This window comes from Dromaius novaehollandiae, chromosome 5 (genome assembly GCF_036370855.1).
Source record: "Dromaius novaehollandiae isolate bDroNov1 chromosome 5, bDroNov1.hap1, whole genome shotgun sequence".
NCBI lineage: Eukaryota > Metazoa > Chordata > Aves > Casuariiformes > Dromaiidae > Dromaius > Dromaius novaehollandiae.
The window spans coordinates 37,217,980-37,239,344 of record NC_088102.1 but is presented as its reverse complement, the minus strand read 5'-3'; the positions used below and the strand labels follow the sequence as shown (position 1 = coordinate 37,239,344).

General features: G+C 35.0%; 1 protein-coding gene across 1 annotated transcript in view; it reads left to right on the top strand.

Moving 5' to 3' along the window:
- FSIP1 (fibrous sheath interacting protein 1) overlaps positions 1-13,440 on the top strand; it is an 89,707-nt gene extending 76,267 nt beyond the window's left edge. Inside the window, 2 exon segments of the mRNA XM_064512447.1 lie at positions 10,561-10,816; positions 10,819-13,440. Of these exon segments, the coding sequence (XP_064368517.1) occupies positions 10,561-10,816; positions 10,819-11,135 (573 nt within the window). The 3' untranslated portion in view covers positions 11,136-13,440.
- The last annotated feature ends 7,925 nt before the right edge of the window (positions 13,441-21,365 follow it).

Genomic DNA, 21,365 nt, shown 5'->3' with positions numbered 1-21,365 from the left:
ATGGGTACAAACAGGCTTGAAACTCCAAATAAAATGTTTTCCCTGGGGCAGTGCTCTTCGTCACATTCTTCCTAAAGGCTTTCATTTTTTTGTTTTGAATGCAAATAGAAGAGCCAGATGCAGGTATCTCATTTCAAAATACCCTGCCATTATTTAGAAAAGAAAAATATTCTTCATTATGCTCTTTCTTTTTTAAAAATGTATTTTCAGCACTCCATAGAATATATGCCCACACTGACAAGCACAGCTGCAACCTGACATTCCCTATAGAGACTGCACTTGCCATGTGGCAGCCAGCTCTGCCAGACACGAAAAGCCCCCAAATCTTTATCAATTCTTTCTCTGACCTCTCATGAACAGACTTAGATGTGGCGAAACCACCCACATTCTTGCTCGTTTATCTATACTCATATACAGAGATTTTCTCTAAAAAGCAATGACAATTTCACAGCTTTTAAAACTGTGTTCCTCAGTGATTATGAATACTCAAGTTGTGAATTGAAGGGTCAGAAATATTTCATGAGCAGTAAATGGGAATTTGCTTTCTTTCTCCTTTTTAAAGGATTTAATAGTCCTGCTGTTGTGAACTAGGATTCTGTATTTTCAGTTCACATAACTGCAAGTGTTACCAACTTCCCTTTCTTTTCCCCTCAAGTCTTGTAATTTTTGGTGTTGTTAAAGTTCTAGACTTTTGCAGTGCCGTGATTTCACAAGAATATTTGCTTCTGTTTAAAAAGAAAAACAAAGCAAGCCTTTTCTTTGAACTGTAACACTTAAAAGCTCAAACAAGAAAAATCCATAGTTTGAAATGTATTAGACCTGGTATTTTTGGAGAGACATCCAGACCCATTGTTTTTTTATGACTGCATTTGCCAGTACAGCATATGCTTTTTTTATTAATCTTATGAAATGAACTTCAACTACAGGGTAACGAAAACTAAGCCTTATAGGTCTTGTTATTTAAAAGTAGGTGTTCGTACAATTCTGTTACTAGGAAAAATACTTAGTAAGTACTTAGGAAGAGGGCTACATTTACAAAAGAAAACTGTTTTTTTTCCCTTAACTCGGATAACTGAATGTACACTACCTATCTGTCTTCACTACAGAACACATCTTTTTTCTGTATCCTGTTATTGCATATATAGCAGGACTTCCTTCATGTCGAACTTCTAATATTAGGAAAGAATATTTTTGTCACCAATAATATATCACCGGTCAGGTTTACAGTACACAGACATACATGTTATATGCAAGAATTCAGTATTCAGAGGTACCTGCTGCTATTGATAGGCAGGGCCATTAAATAAGAATCACCTGAAAAGATATCCCTGGAGAATGGCAGGCAGTATGGTCTGAGCTCCTTAATACATAAGCTATTATTTTGTCCTTTTTTAGGCTTCTGGCAATAGCTGTTTTCTCTGAATCTTCATGGCTTCCTGCTCATTGGGCAAGTTGCTGTTTTTAGGGACTTTTAGCCACTTAAGTATGTGGGTCATGTCGATCATGTGCTTGTGGTTTCTCTGTTTTCCTTATTGGAGGGACATGTTACTTTTATTGGTGTTTCAATGCTTGCTGTGAAGTGTTTTATATGACAAAGAAACAAATCTCCATGCCCTCGGTTTATTCCTATTTATATTTTCTGTTCAGCCAATAAGTTATATTCTATATTTGACCTGTGAGTGTTCTTAAAATCTCGTGGTACTTAGTTACAGAGTTTTAAAATTGATATATAGGGTACTGCGGCCCCGTCATGCTACCCTGTATCTACTTCTTGGAAAATAAAAGCCAACATGAGCAAAAAAAGTAAAATAAATGGGTTTTTTTGTAACAGAAAACAGCTGCAACCACATCAAGGCATTTTTGTTGACTCTATTGGCTTTGCTGAAAATTAAAGCCATAACTTAATAATATTCAAGGAAGATAGTTGAATGAAATGAAATCTGTTAGATGCTTAATAACAAACAATTAAAAACACTGAATGGGATGTTTAAAAAACTCCTTCTGAATGTTAAATAACCTAATTACTTGCAGAAGTCCTGCACCTTCTGCAGAGGCCAGAAAATGGAAGTCTTAGTATAATAGATCATAAATACCAGTTCAGGAATTTGTGCCTTGTTTTTGCACATATGTACAGTGTGTGCAAACAAGAATTGTTTGTTTTTATAACCTAATAAGAAGTGAAAGTACATGGAATCAAGTGCTCTAAAAACCAGAGCTAACAATTGAGGGAGATTTTAGAAATGAGAGAAAAAATTATACAGTGTCTCATGTATAGTATAATGCTTATTTTTTATCTACAAATGCAGCAGCTTAGATGAGCTAAATATTGAACTGGTCTGAAATTAGAAAAATTGAATTCTTCTAAAACATCTGTTGACATCCTTGGAGTGGATTGATTTTAAATTCAAAGTGATAAAAATCAGAGACTTTAGCTTAGTTTATTTTTTAAATCAAGTTTTTTTAATATTATGGCTTAATTTTCTTTTATTCTTAAACTTTTTACCTATTTTCCTAAAGATCAGTTGCACCTTACTGTTTAGTGACTACTAGGTTATGTTGATTTTTAAATATGCCCACAACACTAATTCAGTACCTTTTTTCCCTAGCCAAGAAAATATATTCTATGCAGATTTAATTACACAGTTTAATATATGTCTATTTAGACTCTTAGTTCTTACCTTTTGTGCTATTAAAGATAGCAAGCAAAATTTCTTCCTTTGTAGATTCTTACTAGGAGTTTGTGTCCTGCTGCTTTTGGATGGAAACCAGATTTTAATTCAGTAGCAAGACAGTAGCATTTTAGAAGCATTGAAACTTAACTAATAAAATTTTTTACTATATAGGATATACACAAGTCAAATACACCATACAATCAAAACCAAGGTATAAATTTTAGGGCAAGAGATACCAGAATACTACAAACGCTGTTTATAGTTAGGAGGAGGAGAATGGAGTAAGATTTTAGAGTTTCATTATGACTTTTTAAATGTTTTCAGCAAAAGGTTAGCCCTGTTTAAAACTAACAGATTTCCTGATAACAGCAAACGTTATCTACAGTTAGCAGATCCAATGGCTTCAAGAGTTTCCAGGCTTTTAGAATACTACGTCTCTTCTTTCTTTTGTTTTTATTCAGCATCAGAAGATGAAAACAAGTTTCTTGTTCTTCCAGCTTCTGTTTAGTTTCTCAAATTCAAATTAAACAGTATTGAACTGAACAAAAGAAAGTAAATTCAAATAAAATATCTCTCTGCACCTGCAAAAGAGACTATAGCTGTCAAAATTTGGTTTATTAATTCATTTAACTTCAGACTCAGCTGCTTATGTAGGAGTACTTCCCAGCCACTAATTTAACCCTCTTTATAACTTTGACAGCAAAAATGGATTGTTTGAATATAATTTTTTATTTAATGTGGAATAGTTATATGTTCTAGTAAAGTCAGAGTTAAACAGATTTAGTCACAGTTTCACAATCCCAGGTGTTTTAGTAAAAGATTATTGAAATAAGAAAAATAGTTCTCAATTTAAAATGGAATTTAAAAATAATTTCTATTACCCTTTAATTTATTTTTTCTTTATATATCATACATAATATATTCACAATTTCCTTTGCTATTGGTTTGTCAACCATTTGGTTTGCTGTGGAAAACCTACTATTCATAAGTAAATCATTTGCTGAAATATTTGGGTTTACATTGTAACAGTAAATCAAAACTCACTTAGCTTTCCTTTAGAACACACAGAAATAAATCCCACATAAATCTTATGCTGTATTAGCACCTAAAATGAAAAAAAGAGCCACCATGCTAATGCAAATACAGTTTTTAAGGAGTTTAAATATGTTATTTTAACTATTTACATTTGAATGTAGTCTTCTCAGTACTGTTTGGGATCTAAAGGTTATAAATACCATACTTGCTTTAGTTAATGAAAATAGATCATTTGAAGTAATGATTTTCCTCAGATGCATGTATGCGTGTATAGGCAATTGTGAGAAATAATTATGTAGAAGAATCTTTAATTACAGATTTGTTTTTATTAATAGATAGCTGTCTGATAGGAATCTTGGGAACTTCAGATGTGTGTGACATTTTCAAATTTTGTTTCCTAAAGTTAGGTCTTTGAAACTTTGGCGAAGACATACAAATACAGATTTTGGTGCCCACGTGTGAAAATTTCAGCTCTAATATGCAGGCACTTAGAAAATATTATGCAACTTGTAGATCAAAAGTTACAATGAAATGAAGCTGAACTTGAAAATAAGCGTCAGAAAATGAAAGCTAAAAAGTATGACTTGCATGTTGTAACAATTCAAAAATTAAGCTTTTTGGACCTTTAAAAATTATAAAATTTTATCCAGATACTTATAAGAAGAAATCCATACCTGTAGCCACCAAAACCTCTTCATTACATCCTAGTGTACCAAAACCCTTCATTATATTTCAGTGCAACACCATGCAATAATTCTATAGCTGTGAGTAATGTAGTTTAGTGTCTATGTTATCAAATGAGAAGAAAATTATTATTAAAGATATGTTAGCTTTCTATTTTTTTCTACTTCTGTCACCACTGGCAACCAGTTGCTTTCACTTTCTCAAGTCTACAGGGTGTGGCATAGATGAAGAAGTGCAGTCTTGCATTATTTGCCCATTCAAACCACAAGCAATTGATTGGATACTTTTGAGAAAGAAAAAATAAAACCAAGTATTATAGCTCCTTGTAACGACTAAAATATGCATGTTTAAATTAGTTTTGCCTGCAAGAACTTGTAATTATTTTCACATGTATGACCTGCAGGCTATCTGTTAAAAAACAACAACAAAAAAAATAAACTGCTGCAATTAAAGTGTCTCTCCTTCACAATTTTCCCTTTCTTTTCTTGGTGTCTTTTGCTACTCTAAATAAGAGCAAAATTATGTAAACTTATGTCCCCTTTTGATTTCCCTCTGCTAAGACTTCTGTCTGTTGGAAAAAAGAGAAAAATTCAGTATTTTTTAAATTTTCAATTTATTAATAAAATTAAGTTTATTTTCATTTTGAATTTTCCTAGTATTTTTAAATTTATTTTTCCCCAGACAATTTATGAAATTCTGAAAAATGATTTCGTGAGCCTCACAGTGGTTCTGATGTTGTGGTTCTGATGGCTCCTGATATTACAAGTTTTAATTTTCTCTTCAGTCAGTGATGTTACCAGATGCTCACTAATATCCCCTCTCCTTTTTTTCTTGGTGTTCTCATCTGTTTCTTGCCTAGATACTTTTGTCCCTTCTGCTTTCTGTCTATTAGCAGCAGCTACAGAAAACTGACTACCAGACCTTTTCATTTTCCCGTGCACAAATAGTGGAAAAAAATAGAGAATGGAAAATGTAACTAGCAGGAGTAAGGCTAGCAGATGGAGGAAAAGAGTGTAAGCAGAAGATTTTTTTGTGTGGCTCAGGAATCCCCTTCCTGCCTTTGTAAAGATTTATTTATTTTCTGAAACAATACAGAATTCCCCCAATCCCCCAAACTGGACTTAAGCACAGTACCACCAGATGGTGAATCATGATTGTAGCACAAGGAGCCATTAATTTCTCTATCCGTTGTTCAGCTTCCTGTCTTAATTTTTAATGCCACCCAATCCGTACTAATTACTGTCCTCTCCAGTAACAGCTTCACTGAGTTGAAAGCATGTTTATGATCTATTCTAGTTACAGTTTCTCTTGTTACCTTCTGAAATAAGCCTTGCAGAGGAAGTACTCTCTTCTCACAATGTTTTTAAAAGCAAACAAGCAAGCACTGAAATCCTAACATAGCTTGCTGGGCACTTGGGAATTTGCAGAAATGACTGCATGGCTCTCATAAGGATATATCCCCATAATGTAAGTCAGTTTACAGGTTATGGATACCAATAATGATTTTCATGATGCAAAGGAACTTTGTCTTTCTAGTGTTTTTGAAAATTGTAAGAGGTTTTTTGACAATGACATGATGTCTCTGTTTTTGTGTGCAGCATGTTAATGTCCCGCAGCAGTACTCGCTCGTACTGTTCCTAGGCAAGTGCATGGTGCTTCGTTCCATGAAGGTGAGGCCTTGCAATTGATGGTGCGTGTGGACCTGAGTATCTGATGTGGAGATACAAGGCAAAGTTGCCTTCTCAAAACAGCGTAGAGCTGTGTGTTCGAGAAACTATTAAGCAGTCAGGAATAACTAATACTTGCAAAAAACTTCCAGTGCCTCTGTGTCAAAAATCAGAATGTTATTTCAGTAGATTAATGTACTTTTGAAAAGGAGCATTTTACCAGGAAGAGAGCAGTTACTTTAGAATTGATTGCTACAGCCCTACATTTCAGTAAAAATATAACTAAATTAACTTTAAAGCACTAAAGTGAATTATTTCAAGCAAATAAAGCATCATAAGATACTTTTGGCACCAAAATATAAACACAAAATATAAATATAAAAATGTATATATAAATATAATCAAAATATAAATTTCTCCCTGCTACATGAGTCCTTAAGTAGTCCTGGCTTTCTAGTGTTTCTTCATTTACTGTGTGCCATTTTATGATTATTTACTATAATTAGAAATAATAATCCTGAATTATTAGCTTTCTCTACATGCTTATATCTGGTCTCAGTTGCTGTGTAGACATGGAAAAGAATCCTAAAGCTTTGAACTGGCAAGCCTAGAGTCACAGCAGGCCTGTCCATAGCTAACTACAAGTTTGCATTCCTACCACATGCAGTAAGATTTTTTTCTATAGATGCATGTCACCCAGGAATTTAGCAGAGAACAAGAAATCTTAAGGTGGAGAAGGGCCACAAGTGTAGGAAAAACTACCACACATAAACAGAAAAGGTCATTAGCAGGCTCCTAAACTCCTGACTAGGAACTAGTTTTTTTGATCATTAACAGTAAAAAGCCTTGGAAATGAATAGGACTACGTGTCCTATTAAAAATTAGCCAAAACAATTAAAAGGTTTTCCAGTTTCTAATGGGAACCAGACCTAATAGCTCATTTTCCCTAGTCTAGAGGGCTGTTTCTGCATTTTCTGTTACATTACTTTTATGTCCTGTGGCTTTTAAAGATGTATCTTTGAGTATTTTTTTCTGTATAGAAGTTGTAAATTATTTACAGTGAGGACAATGAAAGCTTGGGAGAAGTAGAATCTAGTGTCATCTTAAACCTTTATTATTGATTCCAAGTTCTGGTATTCAACTATTAAAATTAACTGTGAGAAAATTTTTTCTGGTAACTATGTACAATTGGAAACTCCTAATACAATTACTGTATTATGGGACCCCGGGTGTTACAACACTCATTTGGTTGCAAATGCACAACTAATTTTGGTGTGAGCTGTTTCTCCTTTATTTTGCTTAGGTGTTGCATGTTTTCCAGAACTCAGTTTCCTGATTTCAACAACAGCCTTTCTGCTTTCATTTCAATATAAATTTCTTGCTGCTCGTTACCAGTAGGTGACTCATGGCCATTTAAGAGATATCTTTTCTTCCGTATGTTTTTCCTTAAATGACTTTGGCACAGGCTAATTGCAAACAGTAAGCCTTTATTATTTTAAAACATAATTTTGTTTGAGAGACATGTTAAATACTTTCTCCTTATTTCATTGCAAGCACATCTTATAAAATGATCCAAAGGAAGGAAGAGACAAAGACGGTACAAAAATAAATAATATTTTACTTGATCTGCTTTGCCTGCAGGCCTGCCGCTCAGGAAGAATACAAGCCCACAAGTTACCAAACGCTCTCAAACTCCATAGCTGTTAGAGTCATTCCCCTCCCTGTTGGCCTTAGGCCCTAAATCTCCCCACCTTGTAATAATCAAAGTAATTAGCTTCTGCCTCTGCGAGTTAATTGTCAATACAAGCCGCATGACTTTCCTCATAAAAGGAAAAAGGAAAAATGAAACTTGGAGGAGGAAAGGAAAATTGCAGTTTAGGGGCTGGGAGTGGGGAATAAAGGAAAAAAGAAAGGCAGGACAAGATGATCTTCCTCACTGCACTCATTTTTTACTCATTCATTCACACCAGATGCTGAATTCCTTTCTGTAATCAGTGAATTGTCCTGTCATTAACATAAAATTAACTCCATATGTCTTGGCTAAGAGCTTTAAGATATGTAAGTGTGGAACCAGACTCTCAAAAAACATGTGGGACTCCATATAGTTTTCCAGATGTGAGAATCTTCTTTGGTATAAATGTAGTTATGGTTACATAGCATAATATTCTGCTGTGTGGATATACTTTCTCTAGATGTAACTGTGCTCTCAGAAGTAGTGTTACTATATTACTGTGGTGCTCCACCTCAGTGAACGTATCTTGCTGCTTATAGTGAGAGCATTCTGATAGCGAGTGCTTGCAAAGAGACATTGTCATGCAAGTTAAAACACTACTTCAAGAAATGTAAGGGATTCAACATGGGCTAGTAGATTAGGTTTAGAGTGAAAGTTTGGAAAAGTCCAAGTTTCATTTTTGATTTCTCGTGTGTTTTGCTGCTAGTCATTTTCCCCTCTCTGATTTATTTTCAACAGTATTTTCTCCACTAGGATTAAAATTCAAAAGCCTGAGAATAGTTTGAAGGGGCCATAATTTTGTCTCATATCTAAATAGGGGTTCAGTGCTTATGATTGCAATTTAATTTTAGTTATATAATCAAAATTACATTGATTGATATCAAGATTAGTTGACTCTCTGTGTAGTTTCCTGATTTTTTGTTAATCTAAATGAAGCTGTCTATGCACAATAATAGTCTGCTAAGGACTTCTGTTTGTTTAAAAGCAATAAACATCTCAGTGTCTTTTACACAATTTTCTTCTGCTGTACTCATTGAAAATGAACTCAGTGTCTTTGGGAGTGATACTGGTCTGTACAGGAAGAGACCAATTAAAAAAAAAAGTTGAATACATCTATAAAACTCAGTTTAAGTGCGTCAAATAGTGCCTGTACTGTAAAGTAATCAGGATGTAATAGCAGCTATTAGCTATCATCAATGTCTGAAAATTTAAATACAGAATGGTGACTGAAAGTGACCTTGAATGTCTTTCTTACTCATTTTGTAGTGTCAGCTTGTAATTTTTAATACCCAAAACAAGTCTAACAAAGGAATAGTAGTTTCTTCCTGACTGAAAATTTTCCCCATTCATTAATATGAATGAACAGTTTTCAGATGTAATTCATACACCCTGTGCTGCTCAGGCTGTGATCTCATCAATTCACATACATCAAACAGGGTCATATTTGTTCTGTAGTTGGATAAGAGACCTTCAGGAAAAAAATCAGAGATGTGATGTTGATATTTCCTTTAAAATAATACTAGCTCCATGGCCCAGCGTAATGTAGACTCTGTATAGTAGTCATAATGCAGTGAATAAAATCATTATTTGATAAAAATCACTGCAACCTTAGGGAGTTCATCAGATTGTCAACTAATCCGTTGTCTTCTGAAGATTAGGTAGAACCAAAGTTCCGATTTTAGAAAACAAAAGTAAATGTATTTGATACCTTTTTCAGTAAATGTTGCGTAGTACCTATACTATTTATTTTATATATATGAAAAAGATATGATTGTATCTTTTATATCTCACATTTTGTGGGCAAATATATTATGCATATCTAAAATATGTCTCGTATTTTTGTCATTAACAGCTTTAAATTGTTTAAATTGTTAGGGGGTACCAAGAAGCATTAAGGATTGTAAAGACTAACTTCCCATTGCAAACCCTCTCTAAGGAAAATGTCCTTTCCTGTTCTTCTCCATTACCAGCTAGTGTCAGTTGTTATCTTTAATATCAGCTTTTAAGAAATGTCCAGTAAAGTAAACCTCCATGATAAAAATGATTAGCATTTGCTGCTGTCTGGATAAGAAACTGACTGAAAAGATATATCTGTGAGCTCTCCAAGCAAAGGCAGCTCTAGAAAGAAGTAAGATTGTAATACAGAGGAAGAGACTTTCTTCTGTCATGTGCTGTGGGACATACTTCATGTGTTAGATCCTGTAGATGAGTAACTGATGTGCTTTTTGTCACATGGCTGAGAGAAGCTACGTTGCATTTCTACAGTGAGCAGCTAGGAATAGTCTAATCAAGATGTGACAACCTTTGTGGACTGATGCTGTCCAAAACCATTCCTGACCCCAGCTGTATCACCCCCATGGCTTAAAATCTTTTAGCAATGTGCAATTTTGGTTTCAGTAACTGAAATCTTAAAGTGCGTGTATGTGTGTATACACAACATATCCACATATATGAGAAAATACGTGCTTTGATAATTAAAACACAGTGATATCTTGTGTAAAATTATAAGTGAAATGAAGGACTTCTCAGTGCCTCATGGACATCAGGCTTCTTTCTGAACTCTCAGTGTAAAACCTATCTAGAACCCAGGGGAGATATTATGTAAATGGTAGAATTAGGTACCTGCATACTTAAATTTAGTTTGAATTCGAAAACACTGATAACAGTTTAAGAGTTCTGACTGTGCTTTTCTACCTCTCAAACTGTTTTATGGTGCTACTTTTCATTAATTATATTTTGACAGAAAGAAATTCTTGCCCTATTTTTTCAGACTGAAGAACAAATGGGCCTCTCTGAAGAGCAGCTTAAGACCCTTCTGGAAGAATGTATGCGGTCTCAGAGAACAATGAGCAACGTTACCATGCCAAAATCTCAGGAATCTCTTTCTTGTGGATTAAGTCCGCCTTGTTACACAAGTCAGGACTCCACTCTTCACTCCCCATCTACTCTTTCCAAAATGTTAGTTGAAGACCATATTGTACGGATGTTAACAGCTCAGGAAAAGGCTGGACTTGAAGACAAAAGCTTTATGTGCTAATGCAGAGTGAAATCCCTGGCTACTATCTCAGCAAAGCATTGGCTGATAGTCATTTATCAAAGGATTCACTGGCCCAAACAGAGGAACCTGATGACCTAGAAGGTTTACAGAAGATGGGAGATAAGAGTATTACTGAAGGTTACTTTATGTCAAGAGCACTGAACACAAAAAAGTTGAAGAAACCTTCTTTCTTGGGTGAACCATTATATTGCATCAGCATGAACAATGAGCTGTCCGGGGAGACTGACATTCTCAGCATACCACTGCAAACCAAAGGAGGTGAAACTCCTAACAGCACTTTAGAATAGGCTTTTGATTATGATGAAAAACCAAACAGGTTCTCACCAAAGGTGTGCACTAATACACACTGATTAGTATCATAGGGCAAGGATGCACTTTTATTAAATGTAAAACTGTGCCAAAAACAGTATGCACAAAATAACAGAATGTTATCAAAATGCTTGCCTGGACATAATTGGCTGTGAGACTAGAACCATTATGAAATAAAATACTGATGGCGATTAATTCTGTGAGCTGGAAAACATTGTTGACTACACATATGGATTATCTTTTTGATAACAGAAAATCATGTTCCCTCTTGTGTGGAGAACAAATAGTCTCCCGAGAGCTGGTATGACAATTCACACAAAAATCCAGTAGTGTTTCTTGAATGTTTTTAATGAGGTAAACTCCATAGTATAGAAACAAACACAATGTAGCTATATTACAAAATAATAAATTGCTTTCAGAGAATTCAAACTTGCACAGAGAGGATACCAAAATGAGTAAATATTGCATAATTTCGGTAAATTACTTTTTGCTTAGTAAAGGAAGAATAGACTTTAACCAGTGAAAAATCAAATTCAGCCTGTCTGGTGCTATTATAAGATTTTGGATAGGTCTCTATTTTTTCTGACTTTTACTTAAATGAAATTATATAGTGATTTCTTTATATAAATCTCCATTTACATTTTTAGCCTAAGACCACTTCTCTTTCTGGAAAACAAATTGTTCAAATAAGCCAGATTTTAGCAAGTGCCTCTGCATCTTTAATTTCTTTCATAAAAATGTTGACAGTATGAAGATATTTATGATTAGAGTGCTATAGTTTAATTGTATTAGGAATTAATAATTTTGGGGGGGGTTGTCAAGATAGATCTTTTGTTATACAGGTAGCCTCTTCCAAATTTGGAGAAACATTTCTGCACGGTCATTGGTATTTTAGAAGAGCATCCTGATGTCTCTTTACTACATTAGAATTTCAGAGTTATGATCACTGCTGTTTCTTGGATCGTTCGTACTTAACCTTTCTACACAGAAGGGAATGATAATGTCTTTTTTTTAAGTGATTCCACCTAACAGAAAGCAAGAAGGCAAATTGTTGGTGTGTTTACACTGCCAGGCAAACTTGGTTCCCAGACTTACCTGCTATTCATATTATTTATCCAAAATGAGACTTAGGCCATAGTTACACTACGAACCTGTAGAAAGGCAATTTTGGGGCTGTCAGCTAGGTTCACATGCGAGTCTTGCTCTTCACATAAATGCTAGTGCCAGAAGTGATCTGCACCAGCGTGTGGTTGTGGTGGTGGTGCTGGGGAACACTGTGGAGAACCATGTCTGCCAAGGGCAATGCGATCTAATGTAGGATTAAAATGGCTAAATATTTAGTAGCAGTCTTGCTTCTTGAGCACCTCAGTGAGGAAAATTGAAGTTTAACATGTGGCCTTAACATGAATTCAAGTTCTCTTTCATTTAGTTTGAACAGATGTAGTGCTGTCAGAACCAAGTGTGACCCAGTACCTTCTACCAGCTTCGTTTTTGCTCTCTCTTTATTAGTGTATTTTAAGGTGGGGTATATTAGTTCAAGCAAAACATGCACTGTAGCCACTATGATGTGACCTGAGCAGGTAACCATTTGAACCTGTTGAGGTAGACACAGTCAGTATGTGGTGACTTTATTGCACAAGAGAGAGAAGGAAATTGCAACAAACCACACTGCTGTTAAGCAGTTTTCCATCCATCCATCCATCCATCCATCCATTTCCATACATCTCACGGTAGAGTTTTTAAGAGTCTGTAAAGTGACTAGCGTTATGTTTATCACATAATTTAAAGACCTTTGAGTCATAATCCTGCATTGTGTCAGAGCAATACAATGTGGTGTTTTGATTATTTATTTCAGTAGCAGTGGAGTATTGTTCAACCATATAGACCTCAAATCCATACAGTTAATTGTACATCTTGATTTAGAAGCCATTTAGCTACCCAGTATTTTGCGGGGGGAGAAGGTGTCTTGAATTTTCAGAACTCTCTAAATATTTTCTTTTTTTACTAAAAAAATAAGAAAAAAAGGAAAAATCTTCACAGATATCACTGTCACATCAGGCTTTGAGTCATTGTGTCAGATTCTGTTTCAGTCATCTGTTAGATTATTTAAAAATGCTGTGAAGCGGTAATCTTCAGGCAAAATAAAAGGAAATGCAAAATAAAAACCAATTCTGAATTTTGTAACTGTTATTACATTAGTGCCAAATATTTTGCAATTATCCATAATTTTACCTTTAAATCAATTAAATATATTCTTTTATAATATTCAGTTAATGTTTACTATTACACTAAAACATATATCTAAAATTAATGTTTAAATATTTATTTGAACATTTAAATAATTATTATTTAAATATATTTAAATAAATAAATAGCTTGATTTTCTACCTTGCTACATCTGGTTTAAACTTTATGTAATGCAACTCTGTGTAAGCAAAAAAAAAAATTGTATTTGTGTAAACCCAGTTTTGCAGAATTTAAGTTTTTCAGTCATTATAGTACTGTAGTCTGTGATACTTATTCCATTAAATTCTACATATATTTAGCAAAGTCTCATGTGCCTGCAGAGATAAGTAATTCTTCTTTCTCTGAAAGAAATGGTAATTTGTACTAGGGTCATACACATGTAAATATGTGATGTTTACTAATATAAACGGAAGCCAGACTTACCCAAATGCATTTATCAAAAAGGTGTTATTTTTCAGTTGTATAAGCCAATTGATAATTGTTGCTTTTCCCCTATTACTTGCAAATAATAATATGCTTTCAGCAATTCAGTATATGATTCTTTCTTTTTTACAGATGATCTGAAAATGCAAGTTTGAGGTGAGAGTGATTATATGCTTCTTTACGCAGCCTTTTTGCTAAAACTGCAGTTAAGTCTATGTCAATGGTACTACAGTGATACACCATCATTTCAGACACTCTGAAGGCAACAAATTATCATTATGGCAGAATTTTCCATGAAATAATTTATTCTTAAGAGAAAATTATTATTATCATATATCGATGCAGTTGGATTACAAAATAAAACCTGTTGTACTTCATTAAATTTCCTGAGTGTTCTATCTAATAAATAAATGTACACATGCATATGTGTAGCTGTCTAACTATAGACAGATATTCATATCCATGTTTCTATTTATGAAAAATGTAAAATAAAACTTGTAAAGTTCCATTTTTATTGATGAGACTTTATTAGCACAGATGTCTCATATGTATATAATAATTTTATTTTTCCTCCCTTACATAAAATGTACTATTGTCATGAAGTTAGCCAAAACTAGACCCCAGTTATCCCAGTAGAGCGTGCTGGAGCTAGCAGCCGGTCAGAGAGTGGAGCGGTTGGCCCTGACTCAGTGAAGTACCTAAATACGTACTTAATTTCTGCCCGGTGGATATCTACTGGACTGCTGGTTTCGTTAAAGGTAAAGACTTGCCCAAGTCCCTTGCTGGATCAGAAGCAGTCTGCTCAGCTCTTTGTCAGTTTTGTGATCCTGCAAAGAACGCATCCACACCGCAAACACTCTTATCCTCTAGTTTAAAGAAGCATAACACGTTTATGAAAGATAGTGAGGTGCATGCCACAGTTGTCTGACAGAACTGCGGTATGATTTGTTCCCCTGCTGCTTTACCTTGCAAGGAAATGTCATGAGCAGGATGAGGATTGGATCCGCAGTCGCTTGTGGAGGCTTTGTGTGAATAAAAGTGAGAGTTTGGAAATTTGTTGCAACACTATGGGAATGATAATATTGGAACGGGAAACCAGAGAGTAATGGATAGTTGCAGGGGGAGGGCTGTTTGTGTTTGAGAGAGTAGTAAAAATTCACAGCAGGTTTTTGTTTGTCTGCCCTTTAACTATCATTTCTCCTGAATATTCTGCATATTTACTGAATTGGTGTTTAGTTTTTCATCTTATGAACTGTAGTGTGAGGAAAAGAAGAAATTATTAAAAAAACAAGGTTCTCTGAAAATTTTGGGGGGGAGATATTGTAGCAAAGATAACTGGACAGATTTCTCCATTGGCAAGCTCACATTTGACACAAGCTAAAAGAACAAATTCTTTCTCAGATACTGAACTTGCTATTTAACATTCAAAAAGAAGAGATGTATGGATATAATGTAAACTGTATAATGGCTGGGTTATGGCATAGGGTATACCTGAGCTACTCTGAATTTTAAAACTAATGGGCCAGATTTTAATCTTGTTTACAGAGTTGCCAATCTGAGTGGGTTTACACTCCTGATGAAGGGTTATCATGTGGATATAACAGAGATCAGAATCTAACCGATACTTGTTTTCACTAAAAAGTGTAGCTGGGACATTAATTTTGTCACATCCAAGTGATACTTATTGTTTTTATTTATTTTTTATAATATTTTAGATTTTGTTGTTGTTTTGTTGTTGTTTGTTTTTAGAAACCATTGCTTTGTTTTTAGAAATTGTTGCTGTTTTGCATCAACAACAAGAAAAACAAACAAATACTGGGCATTCTACCTTGTCCCACTGCCCTGTGTAAAAGGATTATTGTAAGCAGATTTCACAAAGCTTTGTGAATCTGCTCAACTAAATGTAATTCTTATGCTCCTTCAGAATTATAAGCCTGTGTCATTATTTTTTTTCCTATACCATAAATACAATCAAAGCAATACTGGTAAGTTTTTTCTGTAGTATTTGCTGCGTCTGCATGATAATCATGCAGGGCTGTTCATTGACTGTGGTGTTTCCACAGTCCAGTTATTTTCACATGGCATGTATGTGGTTTTATGGACTCCTTAAAAATAGTGTTAAAGAGCTAGGATAGTTGTTGAAGAAAATCTCTTCTCTTTCAAGTTTACATTTAGAATATTTACAATATAAAGAGAAATAATAATTCATTGTTACTTTTTTGTTTATTTTGTTGTCTTAAATCTTTCACTGTTATGAAAAGCTTTTCCTAGCATCCTCGAGGAAGAGCCTTGACACTGACTAGGCCTTAAAACATTGCTGAAATCATAGATACATCTTTTTATTCTCATCTGATATTTCTGGGATAAGCATGTAACCTTGTATGACTGTTGATCTGGAGAGTCTAGTTTTAAAAAGAAGTCTATTATTTCCCTTCAAATCTTGGGAAGTGCTGAGTACCCCAGTTGTCGTCACTGCAAATTGCTGCTACTTAACACTTACAAAATGCTGGTCCAAAGACTCTTAAGATGGATACCCAAACTCAGAGACTGTGTTAAAAATTACTGACTTACTTAATATTTATCTGTATTTGTTTTTTATTGCATTACATTAAATCAGAGATTCTTTGGGAGGATTTTATTTTGTGCCTGACATAACAGATGATATATCAGTTCAAGTACTTTTTTTTTTTAGATTTAAGTAAAACTGGAGGAAATAAAATTATTTGACGAAACACATTTATTGATATAAGCTACATAATAATGGAGACAAAAGATAGTGATAAGGTTATTTGCTGAAACAACCCCAATACCAAGGGAAAAAGAAAGGTGAGCCAAGGAGAATTCATGGGTTTTTTTTCTTTGTTTTTCCAATGTCTCTCTGTTGTGACCTACAATAACCCCTTCTTATGGCTCACTCTTAATCAGACTGCCAGCTGGACTGGAATGGGGTGACTGTTATCCTTGTGGGGTGATGCAGCAGTGAGATTAGGATTTTTAAATGAATTTTCACGTGCAGCCTGAACTCAGGATTTGGAAACAGGTTTTCCAAAATAAAGATCTTTGTTCAGCATAAGTGCTAGTTTGTAAAAGATTCTGACAACTAGCTTTTTTACAACTTTTTCTAGCTCTGTTCATCCCAAAACATAGCAGAGCAAGTGAGACCGGTTTTAAAGTCATCCCTCAGACTTCTGGGCTTTGAGATCTGTTTTATATCATGGGAAGACAAAGTTTGCTTGCTTGTGTGTGTATGTATAGTTTTCTATTGTCTTGTGCTACTTATCTTACTTCCCAGAATGATTTTACAGCACAGAGTGAATAATTTTGTACTAAAAATGTGATATGTGTGAAAGCAAGATACCCATGAAGATAAGACTTTGGTCTATTTGGTCTATTTTCTGAGCAAGATATGACCAAACCATTCTGCTATTGTCACTGAGGCTCTTTAGTAACATAAATGTAGTGCTAGTGTTTGTTGGTGGCCAGTGCTCAGCTGTTGATACTGATTTACTGTAGTGGGCATGTTTCAATTCTGCAGGGTTGGCCGTTTTAAATAACAAAGCTCATCATAGTGTTTTCCTCTGAAACAGGAAAATAAGGGCAGTTATCTGAATCATTTTCATGACCTACTGCTAAATTGTTTAGTATTTTATGGATTAACAGAGAGCTATGTATATTTGTGTGTGTATGTATGTATAGATATATATGCATGTATATTTGGGTATGATGATTTAAAGTTCTATATAGTATTGAGTTTAGTATACTGTAATGGTACAAAAAGTTCCATGCAGATTTACGGCAATTATGCAGATTTACAGCAATTGAGACTCTTACCCATTTTCAAAGAGATGTGACAGACTAAATTTCTTGTTTAAAAAAGAACTGTTGACTATAGACAGCAATGATAAAAGAAGTGAAGTTATGGTTAATATAGTATTTTGTAAATGCAGTATTCCAGTTTAATTTAAAAGTAATTATAACAAGAAGTGAAGGCTTTATGACTGAAAAAAATGGAAGCCTTTGTACAAAAGGCTTTATGATTAAAAAAAGAGGAAAAAGACACAAAAATCCACAATCAAAATTCTGTTTTCAAGGCCAGACCATGGTTGTTACCTGCTTTGTGGGGCTCTAGAGCATGTGTTCCCTCGCATTTCCTGAGCAGGGCTCCTGTAGAGTCTCTGGACACTCTGAGCACAGATTAAAAACAGGCTCTGCAAAAATTATCTACTACAGAGATCAGAGAGGAAATAGTTGCTTTCTTACAAGCATTACTAAAACAGGTCATGAGAGGAGCAAGGACTAATCTAGAAGTACGACAAAGAATGTCAGTAATTCATGTGTTAGGGTGCAATTACCTTCTAATCAGGGAGGAATAGATGAGAGGCTGTTATTTTCAGCTGAATTTCTGTCATCTCAGTAATGATCAGAATTTTTACATTTTATTTTTTAAAAAAACCTCATTCCCAGATAAAATTTCAGAAAATAATATGAGAATGTGGTTGTTCTCTTTGTTTCCCTTCTTTGAATGGTTTTCTAACCACAGCTTTAAATAAAATCTGTCTTTTGCTTTTTAGGTGCTAAATCTCTTAAATTGTTTACATTTCTAAGACTGCTTCCTGCCGCAATTACAAAAAGAGCCCCACCTCTGAGAATCTTACAGTTTAAAGGGTAGACACAGAAAACAAGATGGTTTGGCAGATACTCAGGAAGTTGTTAAATTAAGAAGGTTTTTAAAACTCTAGGAAAAATGGTAACTGTGAATTTTTATATCCTCAACAGATTTATTTGTTGAGAAATAATTGCTCTTTTATTTGAAGCAAGATTTAAAGGTCAGGAAAAGTGCTTCCTTTTTAAATAGAATGGGAGCGCTTGAATACTACTAAAGCTATAACCTACAGTTATCCAATTATACGTTTCATTGAGGGATTGGCTGGAATCCAGGTGCACTAGTTAGAATAAAAGGCTCCCTGTCATTATTTAAGTCTATATGAAATAGTTTACTGCTTGCAGTTGAATCTGCTGTACCTTATCTATTATGCTTAATTTCTTATTTTTTTAAAGCAAACTGGAATGCTTACACAGAAATATCTACTAATATCTAGAGTGACAAAGTACTTAAACATAATCTTGATTTACAGGCAGCTATCCTGGATTTTGAACTTTTTCCCCCTTCCTTCAATATTTTTTTGTTTTTATCTTTTTGTTGAAATACTATTCCATGGCATCCTGTACCATTCTTTTCCCTATTGTGAGCTCTGTGTATTTGGTATGCATAGTTTTGGTGAGAAAGGTATTGCCAGAGGCATTCTACGCTGATTCTGTGATAGCACTAAAATGGCCTCTCCAAAGGCATTTTGTGAGTGAAGCCATCAAGGGAGATTTTGACACAGTATCTAGGTAGCACTCATTTTAGCTCTTGCATGGGTTGCCGAGGCTAGCAGTTCTTTAAGCCAATTGAAAATTAAAGCCTAATCATGACTGGAATTCCTGGAGTTTGTATAAATTTGAAAATGCAAGTTTCTGTGCGGTACTTGTCTAATTTTCTGAATTTCCTATAGAAAGTTTCATCTTTAAAGCCTTTGCTTGCCAAACACTTTTCTCTCCTGAATTCTCTTCCTCTCTCCATGACTGCACTCTACACACCTGTTTTCTATCTCTTGGAAAAGACCTGGAATAAAGACTAGAACTGATCTTGCAGATACATTAAGAATGTTCTCTCTTCTACAGTCTGAGCAATCCTTTCTAAGGTGAATTTATGTTGAAAATCAACTAATTACCAGTTTATGGACTTTGTTATAAAATCATAGTGATATCAATAGTCGTGCATTATTGTCATATAGATGCTTATCTTGCTAAGGTTATTTCTGTCTTTATCTCAATAGGTTATCTATCTCTACAGGTTAGACTACACATGCTGAACACAGGTTTAATGCAATGAAAACTTAAGCTACTGCATTTGCATGGGCTTTGAGAACACACTATGGTTAGAAAACGTTGCACTTGTGATTCTCTCTCTGCCATACCATTAAACTCAAAGGTTTAATTATCCAAAAAAGTTGGCCTGGTACCCATTGACACTAGAAGCAGCATGTGTTAGTTAGTGCACTTAAGTGTCCCACTGATGAGACTCCAGGGAGCTGGGAACAGGATACTTCCCACAGACTTCACCTGTGGAGTTAGTTGCTCCTGTAGAGTGTAGCCCCTTTCTATGTTCTTCCTGCTCAGTTTTTGTTTGTCTGTTTTTCGCTTGGGTAAGTATGGGCTTACCTTTCCTCATCTATAGCCCTTTCTTGTGTCCCACTGTAATTGTACTCTCCAAGGGACAGTGCACGGACTTAACCTATGGGTTAATACAAGGCAGATGGCTTGCCTTTATTCTTCTAAGCCATGTATCATCTCCAGTTCAGATGCTACACTGATACATGCTATGTAAATGGATATAATAAATTAGCGTGAAAGTTTGGCCTGGGCTCAGACAAGATCATTGGAATGGGCTGCCAAGAGTATCTTCCCCTACATCAGTGGCAATTAGGAACTGCATATATTGCTGCCAAATCATGGGTAGCATTCATCCCTTCTCTTGGGCAGACGCTGCTCTTTAACGGATTACACCTGTGTTATTCTTCTTCATGTATTGAGGCTTCTCTTTTTTAAACTTACGATTTTATATATATATATATATATATATATATATGTATGTATGTATATATGCACACATAACTGTTCATAGAACTGATTGGCTTTCTGAATCCGGAGTATTTCATACTTGCTGCAAATATGGTAAAGGTATTTCTTCAGGGAGGAACTTTCTCTGTTTTTTTATAGTTGTGTCACTTGGTGCCCCTCGGAGGCAAAGCATTTGAGACCAGAGCTGCAGAACAAGTTGGTGCAGCAGGCCCACATAAGAAAGATGGAAAGGGTTATGCTGACAGTGCAGCCACACAATAACATACCACTTCTGACTCCAGTGAAGTGAAGCAGAGAAGACTGTAACTGCTGAGGGCAGAAATTCAGCAGCTGCTCATATTTTGGAAGGAACAGGTCAGGAGTTTTTTGTTATTTTTCTCTTTGTTCACACTAGGATAAAATAAGTTGTATAGGACTATCTTCAAAAGATTAGAGACAGAAAAAATAGAAAAAAAAACCCTCACAGAACAGGACTCCGCATTCTCTTTGTAGTCACCATCACAATAAACAAGGTATTTTTTGCCCCAGTGATTGAAAGGCAAGGCATAACCAGTCTTTGTTGTGGTTGATCTCTTGAAACCCTGTGTACTCATTGCCTGTCAGCCTTCCCTGCTCTTAAAGCAGCTCTGATTCTCATGGGTTCTGAAAAGTGATCCTTTAATCAGGGGTTGGACTAGACAATCTCCAGAGGTCCTTACCAACCTCAGCTATTCTGTGATGCTGTAATTAAAACAAAACAGAACAAAACAAAAGTCTCTTCTCCTCATTCTGCTGCAGGAACCCTAAATCCTATTTAGCTGTTCCCCCTCCCCCATTGCTCCAATCTGCTTTTTCTTTAGAGAGTCAATAGTCTA